The sequence below is a fragment of the Protopterus annectens genome, chromosome 15.part0 (genome assembly GCF_019279795.1).
Source record: "Protopterus annectens isolate FY-2018-M chromosome 15.part0, PAN1.0, whole genome shotgun sequence".
Taxonomy (NCBI): domain Eukaryota; kingdom Metazoa; phylum Chordata; order Ceratodontiformes; family Protopteridae; genus Protopterus; species Protopterus annectens.
The window spans coordinates 265,219,867-265,240,275 of record NC_056749.1 but is presented as its reverse complement, the minus strand read 5'-3'; the positions used below and the strand labels follow the sequence as shown (position 1 = coordinate 265,240,275).

Here is a 20,409-nt window from a genome sequence, read left to right as displayed (position 1 = left end):
GATCAATGGCTTGATAAGTGATCTGCCGATGTGAAAACTGAAAAATTGCCAAAAAAATGATAAAAGCAAACAATTTGGGTAAAACTCAGTCTAGAACTGCCTGGGTACCAGCAAAGACAAAATTTGAAGAAAGCAAAAGAAGAAGCAACTGAAAAAGGAGAATAAAACGTTTTGTCTTGAAAGAATCTTGCTGAACTTAAGGTTTCATCATTGGCATAGGAGGAGGCTTCCAGTAATTTAGAGGGAAAAAAATGCGCACACAGGTGTTTAAAATAAGTGAAATGCTGAAGGAGTATATAAAGTAAATTAACACAAGGTTGGAAGAAATCAAAACTTCATCTATTCATTGTAGCTGATAAAACTGCAAAAATCAAATGTTGAAAAGAAGATAAGACTACTCACATGTGAGACTTTTCAGGAGAAGTCATCTCAGTAAACAGAATTAGAAAACACAACAGGCAGCGAGAATCTTTGAATTCCCTGCTCAGGGGCTACCATTTTTAAAGCCTCTATGTTGACATCAGAGGTGTCTCCTTTGAGGAAGACCTCCACCAGTGTAAGTCTTAGAAAGAAGCTCTTCTGGTTTCTTGGCTGCAGACCCCCCCCCCTTCAGCCTGTTCTCTTGGGTCTACCAGGAATGTTGTTAACATTGATTGGGACCGAATGATGAGGGCATTTGTCATGGCTCAAATAGACATGGCTGTCATCCCATCCAGCGCTGGAATGAGCCGTTATGCTTGGCTTGTAGCTATGTTATTTTGTGGACAACTTTAAAGCATGCTGTGTAAATGCTCCTTATAATAGGATGTCCGATATCCTTGTTTGGTCCCAAAGTCAAAGAAAAACTGCTGAGGAGCAAACAAACGGGTAAAACATTGTTTGCTGGCAAGAGTACATTTTGACACCCCCTCAGAGGCCCTTTTCCGAGAACCACAATGGGGGGGTAACAAAGGTCTCTAGTTTCAGAAATCCTAATATTTGTCTTTTAATTCCCTCTTTGGATACTGCCTCCAGAGCATAGGAGGACCTTTTAATGGATGACTTCTTAGAGGCAGAGAATGTTTGCAAAATCAGGGGGTTATGAGCCCTTTCTCCTGATAGCCATCCCAGAGCTACTGAGAGATTGCTTGATTGCTTAATTTTCTCTTCATCTAGATGCTTGGTTGACCATTATAAGAAAACTGGATGAAGAGCATTACATCTAGAGAATACATCATCCCTTTCACATCCCTACCTAGACAAATTCCCAGCCTCTCCAAGGTTCAGCCCCTCAAAAAAATGAGCCATGAAAGTGGTTGCACCAGATCAGAGAGAATCTAGCATCTATTAGGCCTTTCTAGATTTGATTAGCTTAAACTTTCATGTCAAGAAGACCAGGTTCTGAAAGGTCACTTTGCAGTCCATCCTTCTCAAATCTTAGAGAAATAAATTGGATGTTCTTGATATATCTTTAGAATACTTATCTCCATATAAGATTGCAAAGCCATCAAGAAGGTATCTTCACTTCCATCTGTCAGGCAGTCATTGTCATTTCTGATTCCCTCACTTTGGTCTCACTACAGCAAGGGATTACTTGCTTCATTTGTGTATATCACTGGACATCTCAGTAAGTCTTGGAAAATTAAAACTAGAACCAACACAAACTATAACATTTATCAGATGCCTTCTGAAAACCACGACAGAGATTGAAGACTGCCTGCAGATAGACTTTTATCCCTCAAACTTTTCATACTCAAGCTTCTTCAGGTGACCTCTCCTCCAGCTTCATTTGTTTTACAAGTACTAAGCTTGATGGCAATGGCTATCACTCTAGTACCAAATGCTGAATACTATAAGAGAGTGCTCTGATGGACACTCATTGTTCAGTGGTCTCAGATCATTCATCCACTTGACTTTCCTGTGCAGCATTCTTTGGTCTGCAGACCTAATCTGCAGTGGTGGTTAAAGTCGTTTTCAGTGCAAATGGATCATCCTTTTATTCTTCCCCTTCCATCAACCATTGTCTTCACGAATGTTTTCTCTCTGTGGTGGGAGATGTTTCAAGGGCAGAACATTCCAAAGGACATGGTCACAACAAAAGGTTCTTCTTCACATCCGCATTCTGGAGATGAGTACGGTGGTGGTCCTACGTGTATTACATGTTATACAGGATTCACTTCCACTTGGTACGATTGTGGCTCACAGAGACAACACATCAGTACTGTAGTATAAATAAGCAAGGGGGAAATTGGTCCTACCCTTAATGCGAAGAGGCCATAAGACTATAGCAATGAGCATTGTGTTTGCACTGCTTTCTAATCGCAAAGCATAGTATAAGCAGCAACTTTCTAGGAGATAGGCTAAGCCACAAGTGGTCCCTCAATCCAGCAGTAGATTTTCAGTACGAGGGCCAGCCATGCTGTGATCTTTGCACCTCTGTGACTAATGCAAAATGCAGCAGCTACTTTGCCTACACCCTTCCACAGTGACAGGCACCCAGGGATGCTTTGACCTATCCTTGGCCACCTGGTCATCTTATTTTTGTCCCACTTTCTCTCACAACAAAGTTTCTGTTATAAGCATTCCTTTGCAAGACTTCTGTCATCCACATAGCCTTTTCTGGCCTAGCCATAGCTGAAATTACCTCCCTGGTTGTTAGATCAAGCCAGATTTTTTGTTGCACCTGTCAGCTTCACACACATGTCACATTTCTCTGATTAACAGCATGGTTTCTCCAATTTAATTGATGGCGAACAGCTCCATCTTTTCTAATAGTGTGATTCAGATTATTTCAGCTTCTCAAAAACCTGCCACCAAAAAACTGTACAAAAGCAAATGGAAGAGATCTTCCCTTTAGGAAGCACATTATGGCATGAACCCTTTCTCTGCATCTGTATTCTGGCTACCTTGTTTGACTCTGAATGTAGTTACTCCATTGTAAAATTTCAGCTGGTAGCCATTTTCTATTTTTACCAATGTTTCAATCCTTCTACATCAACCTCACAAAATGTCTGCAAAGCCACCTTAATTTATTTATTTATTGACATTTGTTAACTGGGTTTGTGGCCCATTTTCAGTGGAGACCCGAGGAGAAAAGCTCCAAACACATGAAAAGATGACAGAAATTCATAAATTATAACATTAAAATTCAAACAGAGAGAAAACTAAGTTATGCAAAAAAATTATTTCAACATCTTAAATTCGACCAGGGAACAGGCTATACAAAAAAAAAATTATAGATGAAAGGAAGTAATAGCAATGCATGCACATTTCCTCCCTTTCCCGAAAAGCAAATTTTTATTTACATATATACAAGCAGTGTTTTGAATCAGTAGAGCAGATAAGAAGACATATGTTCATGAACAAGAGATGATGGAGAAGATGTGAGAGAGGAGTGAGGAAGAAAGATAAACTGTGGGGTGCTTAAGTTGGTGCCTGACAGTGAAAACGTTTTGAGTTAAGTAAATGGTATTTGAGTTTTTCTTTAAAGTGTCCTGGGTGGATGATGGAACGTATATCTACAGGGAGTTTGTTCCAAGCGTGTGCAATGGAGTGTTTATAGAAGTGTTTGCCTATAGTTTTTTGGGTTGGTATGTGAGGAGTAGTTGCTGACTGGAAGTGCGGAGAGACCGAGGTGGTATATAACTAGATACGAATGAAGAGAGAAAAGGACAGGATGAAGGCTTATTAAGAATGAAATGTAGCATTTGAAGTTGAGATAGCAGTAGAAGCTGGGGGAATTCAAGCCACTGGAGTAAGTTTAAAGCAAGACAGTGATGTGTATTGTAAGGTGAGTGTGACAAACATGGCTATTTTATGGTAGGTAAGTTGGAGTCGGTTTGGATCATAGATCCCACTCCATCCTGGGAACTGAATTTCATTGTACAGGCCTTTACCCAACCCTGCTTTGATCCTGTTTTTTCCTGTACATTAAAGTGCTTATCATTGAAGGCCCTATTGTTAGTAGCTGTTACTGATTTCAGAACTACATGCTGCCTCTTGCAAGACCCCATACTTAGTTTTTCACAAAGGCAGTACTTTATTTGAGACCTAAACCCTCCTTTGTTGTAAAGACTACCCATGAAACTGCCGTAAACCAAAGTATTCATTTACTGTCTTTTTCCCTTTCTAACAAAGGAGAATATGTAATCCCCCGCATGTATGATGTTCACAGACAACTTTGTTTCTAACTTCACAGGACCAAATCCTACCCTTAAGATAGCCAATATTTTGTCTTCTTCTCTTCCGCAAAGTTAGGAGCCAAAGTTTCTAAAATAATTATTTCCAGATGTTTGTCTGATTGCATTTCATACATATAGTCTGCAAGCAGTAGACCTTGTGACTTGAAAGCAAAGGCCCACTCAGCACAATTAATTGACATTTCTATGGCCCTTTTCAGAAACACTCCTTTGAATGACCATGTTGCTGCAGCACAATTGTCATCAGTGCATTTTTTCATGAAGTGCTATAAGTTGGAAATGTCTAGATCCAGCTGTCCCTTTGGATCTGTCATTCTTAAGGGTTTCCTGTCATGATGTTACCTAGGAGGATGGTAGCTACAGATTCTGTCCCATCATTCGAGGAAGATAGAGGGAAACAGAGTAGGCCGTTGAAGTTTTGCATTTACCATAACACTGGATCCTCATTGGCCCTCTACATCAAATTCAGCAACCCTTCCACCATCTCCTTTCCAAATTGTCACTGCCTTGTCTGTATAGACACAATAAACTTAAACCTAAAGCCTTTCTCCAGTCCTCCATGAGTACATGGGTCTCGGGAGGAGCAAACTTAATGAAAAGGATGTGTGGGATGGATTACATCTGGGGGAGGAGTGCTCAAGCATTGAAGAAGCTCTGTGTGGAAAAAGTTGCCAACTTGGCTCCACCACAAGTGTGGATAACCCATCAGTTAAGGCATTTATGCATGTATATGTAATGTGGATTTTTGTTTTCATTTATTTACCTCTTTGATACCAAAGACACTGCGTTTAAAAGTACTTTTTAAGAAAACTGTTGTGATGCTAACAGGGCAGAGGCTTGCATGATGGGTAAGATTGTTTTTGTTCTTTTTTTTTTAATATACACTTTATTTACATAGTGTTCCTTATACCTTATTTTGTTTTGGTAATTTCAGACGAAAGTTTGCCTTATTTGATGAACAGCATCGTGAAGAGATGCGAAAGGAAAGACGAAGAATTCAGGAACAGCTGAGGCGCCTTAAACGAAACCAAGAAAAAGAAAAATTAAAAGGACCTCCAGAGAAAAAAGCAAAAAAAATGAAAGAAAGACTTGACCTCAAGGTAAACCCTACAAACAAGGTGGGTATCTGATTAAGTGCAACAGATATTAATTTAGCGTCCACATTTGTGTAGCACAAGATTTTGTTTCTATTGTATGCACGCACACTGATAAATGTTTGCCTTTAGTTGCTAGAAGCCCCCTTTTTTTCAGGAACTGATGACATTGTCACAGTTAGCCCATAGTATCTCATCTCCACTTTCTCTTTTGTCCTGTCAATTGTCCAGTACTTGTAATCTGGCTGTTTCGTTGAGTAGGCCTGTATCTCAAATCTGGATTTTATGGTTCACAGTAATGGCGTCACCCATCCAGATTTATTGTTGTTGACAAGAAGGCATGCTCTAGGTTGAGGAAAACACTGACCAGATACATTACTGAAAGAAACAGTACATATACATGAGAGGAGTGACCAGATGTAACACCTAAGGAATAATGAGAATTCATCCACATACAATGTAATTTTTCTGTGGTTTTAGATGTAATTGCATTGTGAAGTGTAATGGGGAAAAGAGTCAATGTACTGTTTATGCAAAGAAGAGTTTTTAAGATGAGAAATGCATTTTTTTCCTTGGCTTACCAAAGCAACTCCATTTAAGTTCTAGGTCACAGTAATTAAAGTATAGATATGTGTGACTTGTAAATGGTCCAAAGCATAATTTATGCTGGCAGTCTAGTTAACATCATGGAGGGTTTGCACTTTATCTCTATAACTGAATGCCAGCTTTGTTTGCATAGAAGGATAAAGCCCTGATTACAGACCAGGTGAAAAAGTTTGATTAGTGACTCGGGTGCCTCTTGGAGCCGGTTGGCTGGAAGGAAAGAATGATGAGGCGTTACTTGCTCACCTTCCTCTATTAAGAAAGGGTCAGACAAGATGTGCTGTGGGAGGTGGGTCATTTCTGTGCAGTCACAGTGGAGACTGGGGTGTAGTCTGCTGAACCGAATGGATATGTGGGTGCAGGAAGATGTCATTATACTAAGTCTTGGGGGACAGTACTCTTAAGACCACACCTTATTACTTGTCTAGCCTGCAACATGTTGCCAAAATGTTGGAGGGTATAGGGACATAACCTATTCAAGCCTGCCTCTGTGAGCAGCATTGTTGGCTCCGAGGCTCACCCCCCTTCCAATTAGAGATCCATTCTCACTGGGTAGGAGCTGGTGGTGGTGATGCTGAAGCTGCAGAATAAAATGCCTGAGCTAATGTTGCAGACTAGTGCCAACCGTATTGAAGAAATATGGGGCTCAATGAAGCCCAGCTGAAGTAACCTGCTGAAAAATGTATTTGTCTGTTATTAATGTGGGAATCAATTTAGATATAGCATAATGGCAGAACAGTTATTGTGAACTGTACATGGGCTTGGTGATGTGTAAGATGTTCTTCGTGTTTCACTGTTGCAGTCATTACATTTGGGTTATCCTGCTGGCAGGTTGCCCTCAGTCGGCCTGAATTCCAAAGTCTTCGGTCCTGCCTCGGTTGCTGTTGCCTCTTCCCTGACGTCAGGTCGTCAGGGGTATAAAAGATGCAGCCGACGCCATTTTATTCAGTCTTTCTTGCCGCGCGGTGCCCGAAGCAGAAGCAGTTCGCAAGTGTTGGTCGGCCGACTCCTGAGATTTTCATGTTAGAGTTTCATATCCGAAATCTTCATTTAAAGCTAAGTACCCCATTGGGGAAACTTTTTTCTTGCTCCAGACCGATGTCAGAAAAAGTTAATAATTGTATTTCTTGTGGGAAGCAAATACCTCATAAGGACTTTCATTCTTACTGTATTCCTTGCCTAGGCCCTGACCACGACATTGCTAGTTGTCAGTTTTGTGCTAGATTTAACCAACGCACTATTAAGCTTCGGTACGATTTTGCATTAAGCTATTTTGGGCGAAGATTTAATTATACAATGTCGTCGGATAGCCATCCAACTACCGGAGTTCACAAAAAATGCAAAGAGAAAGAAAAAGACAGGCAACCGAGGTCCAAAACCGACGGCGAAGCTTCTCCTAAGCAAGTCGCCAGTTAGCCGGTTCTCAGTGAGGCGCTTTCGCAGCCCCTGATGCCCGCTACTTTAGAGTCGCAGGCCGCTACCGACTCCCACGTAGAGTTGGCCAGGCTGCTGGAAACTCAAGGTATTGGATCCTCTGAGATTATTCCTTCATACGGGTCCGGAGCCACTGAGCAGGCTTCGGCTTCTGAGGGTGTATTCAGACCTAAACTATTATATATTAAACCGACTTCAAAGACAAAGACTAAAACACCTTTAAAGGCAAAGAAACAAGTTCTCCAGCCACAAGGACAGGCCTCCATGCCCAAAAAACAGATGCTGAAAATGGCCGAAGACCTAATTACCTTGATTAGGGGTTCCCATCCCCCTCCTGATGAGACCTAGGCAAGAGACAGACTATGAATCTTCAGATCACGTTTCCATTTCTTCTGATTCCTCTTCTGATCAGGAATATTCTCTTCCTCCCTATGAGGATTCTGATGCTGAAGAATCTATTCCTTCAGCTTCTCCTCCTGAGGACTACTCTTTTGGGGAAACCTTGCATACCATGAGGGAGCACTTCCACTGGGAGAGCCAAGATTTTTCATAATCTAAGAAAAGACTCAGAGACTTCCTTTTACTACCTCAACACAGGCCTCTAGCTATTCCGCCTGTGTTGGACATTGTAGATGATGTGTTCTCGGAGTCTAGTCTGACCCCTGACTCTCTACCTCCAGCTCCTGTTAAGCCGGACAGGGTCCCTGACTCTTATAAATTCCTTTTCAAAATCCCTACTGCAGACCCAGAAACTATTTCTCAGGGTCCAAAAGGGGTCAAGGCTTCTACTGCAAAAAACCCTACCCCCTCTGACAGGGATTCCAGGGTGCTGGATAGATGGGGAAAAAAGATTTATACATCTCCTACTTTGGCTATAAGGACCTTAAATTGTCAGTTTCATATGCACAAATATCAGCAATGTATCATGACACTGCTTAAACAGAAAATGATGGCAAATTCTGAATGTGCAGAAAACAAAGAAATGCAGGATTTATTGCATGCAGCTGAACAAGTTGGAAAGCATACTTTGCAATGTGGGTTTGATTCTCTGGAGGCCTCCTGCAGGGCCGCTGTTACGGGTTCTGTCATTAGGAGGCATGCTTGGTTAAAGGAACAAAATCTGCCTGACCATGTTAAAGCAAAATTATTAGATGCTCCTTTACAACATGATACCTTGTTTGGTGTTAAGGCAGAAGAGGTGTTAAAGAAAATGGAGGACAAAGCTAAATCTATACAAACGGTCAAGGATTTCCTACAGGTACAGCCACCTAGATTTAGCAGACACTGGACTACAAAGAATTGGTCCTTTCCAGTCTCAGACAGACCTCTAAGGGGCAGATCACAGCCGCAAGTATCCTACAGGTCTAAGCAGTGGAGTGCTTCTACCTCCAAAGGTGGAGAAGACAAAGCACAATCATATAGGAAACAGTCCCAATGACTTCCTCCTGCCTGCACCAAGCACTTATCTTCTGGCAGCACCCTTAGGGGGAAAACTAGCACTTTTTTCTCAAAATTGGCACATTATAACCCAGGACAGACAAATGGGTTCTAGACATAGTGTCACAAGGCTACAAGTTTCATTTCCATACCCTGCCAAGGGGAAATGGTTGGCCAGACCTGCCAAAAAATCAATGGGCAGAGGCTGAAAAACAAGTCGCAGCTCTCATGGACATGAGGGCTATTCAACAAGTGCCACAGCAAGAGCAGGGACAATGATTTTACTCAAGACTCTTCTTGGTACCCAGAAAGGACAAAGCATGGAGACCAATACTGGACCTATTTATTCCAAACACTTTCCTGGACATAGCAAAATTCAAGATGTTGACCTTACAGGAGCTTCTGCCCATGCTGGGCAGCAAGGCTTGGCTCGTGACTTTAGACCTAAAAGAGGCATACCTGCATGTCCCAATCAGACAGTCATGCAGAAGATACCTCAGATTCAAGGCTGGCTCAAAGCATTACCAATTCTGTGCGCTGCCCTTTGGCTTATCTACTGCACCCAGGGTCTTCACTAAGTGCCTGGCACCAGTAATTGCTTATTGCAGACAAAGAGGAATACAAATATATCCTTACTTGGATGACTGCCTCATACAAGCAGAGAACAAGGACATTCTACTACAGCATCTGACGTTTGTGATAAGACTTTTTAACATTCCTAGGGTACACAGTCAACAAAAAGAAATCAAAACTAGTACCCTCTCAAGAGATAATATTCCTGGGTGCAAGCTTAAATACAACTGCCCAGATGGCTTATCTCACTCCAGACAAACAAAGGCAACTGACTATCTATTTCAAGGAAATGGCAACAAAGGCCCAGTTATCTGCAAGAAAAATTCTGCAGGCTTTGGGCTTCATGGCATCCTGCATCTTACTAATTCCATATGCAAGACTGCATATGAGGAAAATTCAATGGTACCTAAAAAGTGTCTGGACACAACATTGCCACAGTCTGGAAACAATGATTACTCTAATTCCCTGCCTGCAACAGGAGTTTCGATGGTGGACAAAGACTTGTCACCAAAACAAGGGACAGCCATTCTCAATACCCCCAGCCAGGCAGAGCCTAACGACGGATGCTTCAGATTATGCCTGGGGAGCACACATGGCAGGAAGAGGCATTCAGGGTACCTGGTCCACAAACCAAAAGCATCTACAGATCAATCAAAAAGATATACTAGCTGTTCAGAATGCCCTGACAGCCTTCAAGGACCTACTTCATCCGGGACAACTACTGATAAAGACAGACAACACCACGGTCATGTGTTACATAAACAAGCAGGGGGGCACTCATTCTTATCCCCTGTGCAGACAAGCCATGGCTTTATGGGACACAGCATTGACTTTCTAAGTTCGTCTGCAGGCACAATTCCTGCCAGGAAAGGAAAATACTCTGGCAGACTAACTAAGCAGAAACCTCATGGATCCCCACTAGTGGCACCTGGATCCACAAGTCTTCAGCATGATAACAAAGAAATGGGGATGCCCGGACATAGATCTGTTTGCTTCCCCTCAAAACAATCAACTAAAAAGATTCTGCACAAGGACTTATCACAGACAAGCTTGGAAAGTGGACGCCTTATCTTTCAACTGGACAAACCTATCAGTATATGCCTTTCCTCCACTGCCTCTCCTCCCCAAGGTACTCCTAAAGGTCGGGCAGGAGAAACCAAAAATGATTCTGATTGCCCCAGACTGGCCATGCCAGTACTGGTATCCGATCTTAAGAAACTTGTCCCAGTGCCCAGCCTGGACCTTACCTCAAATACCTCATCTACTGTCCCAGCAAAACAATCAGATTCTGCACATCCAACTCAGGACCCTAAACCTGGCAGCATGGCGGATAATGTAGCCATACAAACCACACCTCTCAGTAAAGCTGTGATGGATGTCATTTTAGAAGCCAGAAGGCCTAGTACTAGAAAATCCTATGGTGGGCAATGGAAGAGATTTTGTGCTTGGAACCAGGCACAAGGAACTGATAAAGCTGTCCCAAATATTCCTCAGATTTTGCAATACTTAACTGAGATGCTGGACAGAGGCCTATCTTTTTCATCAATTAAAATCCATGCCTCTGCCATTTCGGCTCATTACAATACAGAGTCACCACTCTTTTCTTATCCTTTATTAAGGCAGTACCTCAGAGGAGCCAAAAACTTAAGGCCTCCAAGGAGAATGCCAGTACCTGCATGGGACCTAAATTATGTCTTGGAAAAACTCATCTTACCTCCTTTTGAGCCATCTGCTACTGCGGATATAAAGTTCTTATCTTGGAAAACAGCTCTGCTCCTAGCAATAACTTCTGCAAGACGAGTTTCAGAGCTACAGGCTCTCATGGCTGTGGAACCCTTTATCATTTTTTATCCAGACAGGGTCTCTCTGAGAACAAACCCTACATTTATGCCTTAGGTGGTATCCAGTGTAGCCCTTAACCAAACTATTAATTTGCCAACTTTTTATCCAAATCCACAGAACAAGGGGGAGAGAATTCTGCATTCTTTGGACGTACACAGATAACTTCAATTCTACCTGGACAAAACTAAATTTTTCAGAAAGACAGAACAATTACTAGTGGCATATGCCGCAGCATCACAAGGAAAGGTGATCTCCAAGCAGACAGTTTCCAAGTGGATAGGTCACTGCATTCGTTTCTGCTACTCACAGCATGGCAAACCAGTGCCTAAGAGCATTAGGCCACATTCACCCAGAGCTACAGCCACTTCTGCAGCCTTTCTCAGGGGAGTACCAACCAAAGACATTTTAGAGGCTGCTACTTGGTGTTCAGTGCATACCTTTACAAAACACTACAATCTGCCTGTTTACTCTAAATCCAGGGTAGGCTTTGCCACTGCAGTTCTGCAGGGCCTCATAGCCGCTCCTAATGCTGTTTAGCTCCAGCCTCCCAACCATAGCTTTGGGACTCAACCCAAATGTAAAGACTGCAACAGTGAAACACAAAGAACATAGTACAGTTGTGTACACTTTCCATAAATGTAGATGTTCAAGTGTATTCACTGTTGCAATCCAGGTTACCCACCCACCATCCCCTTTATTTTTACTGGAACTTATCTTTACTTCTCTAATCTATACAACCTAGGTGGTGTATTTGCTTATAGATGAAGGTAAAGCTTATTTTGGTGCATGTATGTTTTATTTACATAATTTTAGCCTACCCTTTTGGGGGCACCTGACATCTGGGGCAAGAAAAACTGAATAAAATGGCGTCAGCTGCATCTTTTATACCCCTGACAACCTGACGTCAGGGAAGAGGCGACAGCAACTGACGCAGGACCCAAGACTTCGGAATTTAGGCCGACTGAGGGCAACCTGCCAGCAGGATAACCCAAATGTAATGACTGCAACAGTGAATACACTCGAACGTCTACATTTATGTTAAGTGTACACAACTGTACTTTCTGCCACAGATGACACAGAAACATGTTTATTTTATTTGCTTTTATTTACATGTATTAACTTTATACACATGGTGTTAATGTTAATAATTTTCTAAGTAGGTTATTTTCGTGGAGACCCTGGGGAAATAAACAGTAGACTGGTGGATCTTTGCAGAGAACAAAAGATTAAGTTGTGTAAAAGTCTGTGTTGCATATTTTACTTAGGTCTGTATCATGTTATCGAAAAGGCATTACAGCGAATGCCTTTTCATCAACCTTAAATATCGAACCGCTAGTTACTCAAATGGCTAATTCAGCAATTTCTTTCCTAGGGAAAAAAAAATCTCTTGGCTGTCATCGTGAATATTCCCCTTTCCCCACTGTAGTGCGATCTTGGCATTGGTATATTTAGTTGGGGGGGTGTGAGGGGGCAAAGCCCCCCACTTTGAAATGTTTGTAGTGATGTTTCATTCCTCCCCCCAGGAAAAAAAATCACTGAATGGGCCATTTGTGTAACTGGCAGTTTGCTGTTCAGGGGTCGATGAAAAGGCATTCTCTGTAATGCCTTTTCGATAACAATATAGACCCATTTTAGTTATTAGTTATTTTCTTATTTATTTTTGTTTTGGTCCACCCCAGGACATTGCCATATGGCTCGACTACCTGCAAACAGTCGGTTCATTCTTTCATGGAGGAATGAAGGTGGGCATTCCCATGCTAGGTGAGATCCCTATAATCCATTCATTTCTGCCCAGGAACCCCGAGCAGCTTTCTCTTCCTCAATGAGAAGTGTGTGGTAGAGACTGGACCAGCTTGCTGATCTTGGAGGTGGCCTGCACCTCCTTTAGCCACTCCTCGAGCACCACCCCTGCACTTTTCTGAAGAGATGTATGCTCCACAAGCTAAGTTCACAGTTCCTGTTTGTGCAAATGTCTCATGACAGTGCAGGCTCAGCAGACTCAAACTCCTGTCCCAGAGACTTCCCATACGCTGGAACAAACTACCTATCTATATCAAACAAAGCTCCTCATTAGCACTCTTCAAGAAAAATCTTGATGATTGGATGGAAATAGGAAATTCACCCCGGGAATCACCTCTGTGGCTCTGCTCGACATGAGCACAGGAAGATAATTTTCTTGGGTGGCGAAAGTCAGGGTACCTTTTGGCTAGGCTTATATAGGCCCTAGGGCCAATAGCCTAGTACCTACCTATGAAGTAACTTCTAGTGGTTTCCTGGCTGAAGTCACTGTTCAGTATTCCAAACAGATGGGTTTTTGCAACTAATGTCTGGCCTGGCTAACAAAGGCTAGCCATATGTCTGACATACAACCTCAGCACATTAGTGTAGGGGTACATAAGCTGACATATGAGTGTGAATCCTCAGACTGTCTCGCCACCAACCTGAATGTAGGTCTCACACTTGTTTATCTTAACTTCACATGGTCATTTAGTCTTCTCAGGTTGAGATAATTGAGAACCTTCCATCTTATTTAAACTCTATTGCTGCCATTTTGGTAGATGTCGGCAAGGAGGGGTGTAAGGATTTATTTATTTGTATTATATTTGGTTTACGGAAAGGTCCAACTGGGCCAAAGGCTCATTTTCAGCAGAGGCCTGGGAAAAAAGTTCCATACAAAGAATTTACCAATTAAATATTTAACAATAAGAAATTTTTACACATTAAGTATTTTGCAGAAGAGAAAAATTACATTATATACAGTACAGTATAAACAAATTTAAGGTGATCACTAGTCGAGACATCCATTGATTTGAAATTTAAAAGTAGTAGCATGGAACATAATAACTATAACAGAGTGATTCAAACATAAGTAACATGCAACCACAACAAAGTCATTAAAATACAAGTCACATGCAACCAGGGACGGAAGAGATTGTTGGAAAAATGGAGGGCGGATAGAGGATAATATATATATATATATATATATATATATATATATATATATATATATATATATATATATACACCTCTGAAGTTAGAAGCAGACAAACATGCATCTGATTACGGCACCTATGTAGCGAAATTGGTTTACAAGTCTCATTATAGACATAGATATGCAGGAACATGTGACATTAAAGGACCACTATGGGCAAATGATGAAAAAACATATATTTTTTATCTAGTCATGATTTTCTGCACCTCTCAAAGCTGTTTGCCACAAAATTAAGTATTCATTCTTAATTTTATTTTATTTTTTTATCCCTGTCTGCCCTCATGAGGGCAGACATCCTGATGAGAGTTTTTTCCCTTGAAAGGCTAAATCTGTACCAAAATGTAGTATGACAGTCCTGAATGTGAGGAACAGTAGCCCTACCCTTTGTTGTCAGATTAGGCTTCCATTCACTTAAAATGGGAAACTTGGAAAAAAACTGTGTAGTTTGAGTCTGCAGATCAAGTGTCATTGACTAGTCTGCACTGAGTTTTACAAATGCTGTTCCCACTAATGTACTACACATTCTCTGAGAAAAGCTTGCAAAAGTGCCAACAAATTACTGAGATAAAAAGACTTTTTACAAAGAGCACTTTTCTTAGTTGCAGTTCCTAACCAAGTTACTCCTCCAATCTCCCCTCCTTCAAGAAGCCAGAATATCACATTTCCAGCTTGATTAGGTGCAGGTTAGTCAACTTTGTATAACAATAGACATCAAAGAAGTCACAGCATGGTGTGTCACTGAATCTCTTCCTTCATATGGTTCCTTACGCCTGACTTTTGACTAGCACTTTCTCATGAATTAGGAGATAGAAAAATACACAGATAGTACTCCACAGTTTAGGCCCGTATAGCAATTTCTTTAAATTTGCACAGGAATATATATAATTGCACATTTTCTTGAAATGCAAACACCAGGTTCTTAGTGTTGCACTCACTCGGAGAACATGTGTGGATATGTACTTAGACATAGGTTCATAGGTGTGTACTAGGCTAATGGCCCTGGAGCCTTTACAAGCCAAGCACATAGATGTGCCCTGGCATTGTGCTGCCCGACATTAGTTCCCAGTGCCTCTATCAATTAGAGCCACTGGATTGATCCCTGGGGTGAACTTTCTATTTCCCATCCATCTATTAAGATTTCTCTTGAAGAGGGCCAGTGAGGTGCTCTGCTTGACATGTATGGGAAGTCTATTCCAGAACATGGGCAGTCTCTGGGTTATGAACCTGTCCCTCCAGCATGTTCTGTTGATTGAGGTAATGAGGTTGAGGTCTCTGGAGAGTGTGGTGCGGAGGGATTAGGATTCCTTTAGATGTAGCATTTCTAACAGAGCTGGGTCAGACGTGGCTTTGTAAGTCAAGCAGATGACGATTAAAATTTATTATTATGCATAGTTTTTGCCTGTCTTTATGATTGGCTGACTGTCATTCAGCCAGGACCAATTATTTGACTTCAGGCGTTAATGCGGAAGTGACCGCTTTTTATTCAACGAGTTGTCAAGCCTTCTGTTGATTGGCCATCCTCTTTGATCATCCAGCTAGATTGGCTTTCACCACGAATGCAGAAGAGACCGTTGCCGCAAAAGCGGACAGTCTCAGTTTGCTATTTTTATTCAGCCCATGCTTGAAATTAAGATTGACGGACAGATTTTTAGTCAGCACTAACTATTTGATGATAGCTGCTAAAGCGCAAGTGACTGCTAGAAAGTACATAAATAGATTTATCTTTGTTTTTATTATTATACCTTTTACTATTTTCATTGATTGACTGTAGCCAGACAGCAAGGGTCCATAACATAAACCTATGTAGACATGGAAAAGTTTGGATTTTATTCTTATTTTTGGAAACATTAATGTTTTGGGATGGATGTTTATTTAATATTTAGAACTGATCCCATTGAGAATAGAGACGTAGCCGTGAGAACGGACAGTCTCGATCTTCGCTTGTTGTTTTAGTTGTTTGTATTTGATTGGTTGAGTTACGAATTTACTGGAGTTTTATTGGCCCTTCATGTATTGGGCATTTTTATTTTTTTTTATTTTATTTTACATTTGTTAACCGGGCTAGTCTGGCTGGATACATGTCCATTTTCAGCAGAGGCCCGAGGAGAAAAGCATGATCTATTCTATTAAATTTGATTGGTTCCTATTGTGTAAATGAAACAGGATGTATTTGCAAATACGGAAGGCATTAACATATATATTTTTTCATTTTTGATTTGCATAATATTTAGGTGCATCAGTGACTGGCTACAGCCAGACAGCAATCGATTATAGTATGTATTTATATGTCTGGAGTGCATTGTAAAAGAGAAAGATCAGAATTGCATAATGAATGGCTTTAGTTTCTCCTGTACAAGTAATTGTTAAAAACTAATGTTTCAAAAGAATTAGTAATTGAATTGGCCTGCACACAGATAAGATAGTATTTTAAAGGTCTTCATTGGTACCAGGGGAAAATTTAGTGCTCTATCCAAATTGACCTGGCATGCTTACCGATAGATCAGCCTACCAGTGTGTTTTACCACATACTGGATTTGTCATTCAATGTTAGTGATTTGACCATAGCCGTAATTACGGACGCTTTTCGCTACAATGTTCCAACTTTGTTTAGACTGATTCTGATTGGCTATTTGAACTTAAAATAAATTATTGATTGGTTTAACCAGTTAACTTCTTAAACAATGCACCACGAATGCGGATGTATTTTCTTTAGAACTTAGGAGTTTATTTTCTACAAAAGAAGACAAAAGTTTTAGGTAAACTATCATGTTTAATCATGAAAGCAGACAGTATTTACCTACAACCCTTATACATCTACTGAATCTGAATTATGTAGAAGCTAAAGATTTATGACCTGCGTACTTATAGTATGTTTTAATGAATTTTTTCATTGGCTATTAGAACTTTTCCTAGATTAGGATGGTTAGGTACGTTTTTTTGTCCTCTTATTTCCTGGTCCTAAGATTGGTGTTTTGATTGGTAATTTTTTGAAGGTGTGTCAGATGCAATAGACATGATTGGTGGATTATTACTATTTTAACCAATATGGACCTTTGTACTATATGATCTGAAGAAGGCAAAGTCTCGCCGAAAACGCTCATCTTTGTACTCAGGCCTTTTATTTTATTTGTGTAAAATTAAACTACGTTTGCCTTCAAGCTTTAATGTCTTCATGCAATTGCAGCCGTAGTGCCATTTCAGGATTTTTACAGTTTTTGCTTTGTTTGACCTGAAAACGTCTTCAGCGCAAGTAGGATATTTATTCTTTACTTAGGTTCTTAGTGTTGCACTCACTTGAAGAACATGTGTGTGTATGTACTTAGACATAGGTTCATAGGTGTGTACTAGGCTAATGGCCATGGAGCCTTTACAAGCCTAGCTCATAGAAGTGCCCTGGCATTGTGCTGCCCAACGTTAGTTCTCAGTGCCTCTATCAATTAGAGCCACTGGATTGATCCCCAGGGTGACTTTCTATTTCCCATCCACCCATCAAGATTTCTCTTGAAGAGGGCCAGTGAGGTGCTCTGCTTGACATGTATGTGAAGTCTATTCCAGAGCATGGGCAGTCTCTGGGTTATGAACCTGTCCCACAAGCATGTTCTGTTGATTGAGGTAATGAGGTTGAGGTCTCTGGAGAGTGTGGTGCAGAGGGATTCCTTTAGATATAGCATTTCTAACAGAGTTGGGTCAGACATGGCTTTGTAAGTCAAGCAGACATCACCTCTTAGTAGACGATACGAGACAGAGAATAGCTGGAGTTTTTTGAGTCTTTCCATGTAGGACGTGTTTAAGGCCTAGGATCCTCTTCGTGAGGTACTTTTGTGGCCTCTCCAGCTGTTGCAGGTGTCTAGTGAGGTATATGCCAAATGGGACATTATACTCTATGATTGGTCTAATGAGGGAAGAGTAGAGAAAAATGATGACCTCTTTCTTCCTGGATGCAAAATCCTTGGTAATGACATGTGCCACGTAGAAGGACTTTCTGACTACAGTGGCAGTTTGGAGGTCGGAGGAGAGGTTGCTGTCAACATGTGTCCCGAGATCTCTACCTTCAGTGTTCAGTGGGCTCCCATCAATGTGGTAATTAGTGGGAATTGTGTTTTTCCCAAAGGGGATGATGCATTTTTTGGCATTAAGCTTAAGGCCATGGTTTCGAAACCTGTCATTGGTCTCAGTGAGGCCTTTCTGTAAGATGTCTGCATCATTTGAGGAGTTAATAAAGGCTCCCATCTTGCAGTCATCTGCAGACTTGGTCAGCTAGAGTCCCTCTGTGGTGGCCTGGACTTCTGAGAAGTAGATGCCAAACAGGAGAGGACCCTGGACCTATCCCTGTGGGACTCCACGCATGACTGATCGGCAGTCTGACTTGGAGTCCGCTACTTTCACACTGTGGTTTCTATCGGTGAGCCAGTTTGCAACCCACCTAATGATATAGGGGTTGATGCCTAGTTTGGTGAGTTTATCAAGAATTCCTGAGTGAGGAATGGTATTGGCCAGATCAAGGTAGGCTATATGAACTGCCTTACCTTCATTCACAGCTCTGGTGACTGACTCAAAGAGGTCATCCAGCTTGAGCAAGCATGATCTACCTTTTACAAAACCAGATTGCATGGGATCTAGAGTTTGGAGATTCCCTGTATCCTTGTTACTTAGGTCCATGGTGTTGCGCTTCATAGCCTTACATATCAGACTCATAAGGCTAATGGGGTGATAGTTTCCAGGGTCTGTAGTCGCTTTTCTTTTATGGAGAGGGATGACTGTGGCAGTGTGCCATTCAGTAGGAACAAAGCCTGAGGTGAGGCTGAGAGTAAGCAGGGCACACAGATGTGGTGCCAGTTCACTTTTTAATTCTTGTAGAACATAGCCAGGGATATTGTCTGGTCCCATGGAAGCTTTATTCGTGGCCTTGGACAATGCAGCTTTAACTTGTGCTGCAGTAATGCTGGGTGCCTGGCATTCTTCCGGTATTGAGATTGGTCCTTTAGGGGGAGAGGGGAAAAGTTGGCACTGATTCTGTCGGCCAGTATGTTGGCAATATCCATTAGCTCAGTATAGGAGGTACCATTGTGCAGTAACTCAGATCCAACCTGGGTATTGCCATGGAAATTCTTGATATAACTATAGAAGGCATTATGGTTGTTTTTAGTGTCTGCCATAATTCTACCTTCACAGCTGGCTTTGGAGGTTTTGATGAGGGATCTCAACTTTTGCTGAGGCTACTAAGGGAATTTTTCCAGTTTTGGGCCTTCACCTTTTTCTGCAACAGTTTCTTCCTTCTGTTATAGAGTTTATTAATGGCAGGGGGCCACCATATTGGCTTCCTTTTTTTTTTTGGAGGAGAGCGTCTTGGTTCTGTTGGGTATGGCTAGTTCCATGGATTTATGTACGTGTTTGTACAGTGCATTGGTGTATGACTTGGCAGTCATGCATCTGTTTTCCATTGGCATGGGTGCCTTGAAGTTAGCCACCTCTGTTTTTAGGAGTCCAAAGTCAGCTTTGGAGAAGTTTTTCATGGTGAATACCTTTATGGGGGGTGTGGGTGAGATGTGGATTTCCATAGTGATTAGTTTGTGGTCTGATTTAACCATGGAGGAATTGACTATTGTTGTAGAGCAACGGTTGCCCATGTTAGTAATAACCAGGTCAAATGTGTTGCTTCTTCTAGTGGGAGTAAGAATGAGCTGGTCCAGGGCATTGGAACTGACGAATTCCAGGAAGAGTTGGGCCAGTGCATCGGTGCATGAGTAGTTTTCCCAGTTGGTGGAGGGGTAGTTGAAGTCACCTAGTATGAGAGTGTTGGATCTTAATAGTTCTCAGGGAGGTTAGGAATGTAGAGTGAGAGTCTTTGGGACATGGGTGGGGAGATGTATCAGGCTACAACCTGACTTGCCATCTTACCCAATGTTAATTGTACTTGGAGTATCTCAGATGCGTTATGCTGAGATACTAGTCTGGAGGTGTGCATATCATTTATTAATATGGAGACTCCACCGACTTTGGAGCTTCGGTCCATGTTCTGGGGCAAAAAGGTGTGGAATGTATTATAGCCTGGTAGCACAGGGGTGCTTTCTGCTGCTTTAAACTAGGTCTCCGTTACAGTACAAATGTCGATGTTCTCCATTTTGAGGAGTGCTTCAAGCGAGTGCATCTTGAAATTTAGACTTCTAGCGTTGTGCAGCATGACCCTCAGATTGCATTTATTTATACCTGTTATTTTGGTAATTTGGTCTTTGGAACACTGCCTAAAAAAGGCACT

The 20,409-nt window shown here is 41.6% G+C and overlaps 1 protein-coding gene across 1 annotated transcript in view; it reads left to right on the top strand.

Annotated features, from left to right (window-relative positions):
- The window catches only part of TAF1 (TATA-box binding protein associated factor 1), a 2,792,652-nt gene that overhangs the window by 1,616,517 nt on the left and 1,155,726 nt on the right, over positions 1 to 20,409 (top strand). The window contains exon 26 of the mRNA XM_044057257.1: positions 5,113 to 5,296. Within this exon, the coding sequence (XP_043913192.1) occupies positions 5,113 to 5,296 (184 nt within the window). The remainder of the gene's footprint in view (positions 1 to 5,112; positions 5,297 to 20,409) is intronic.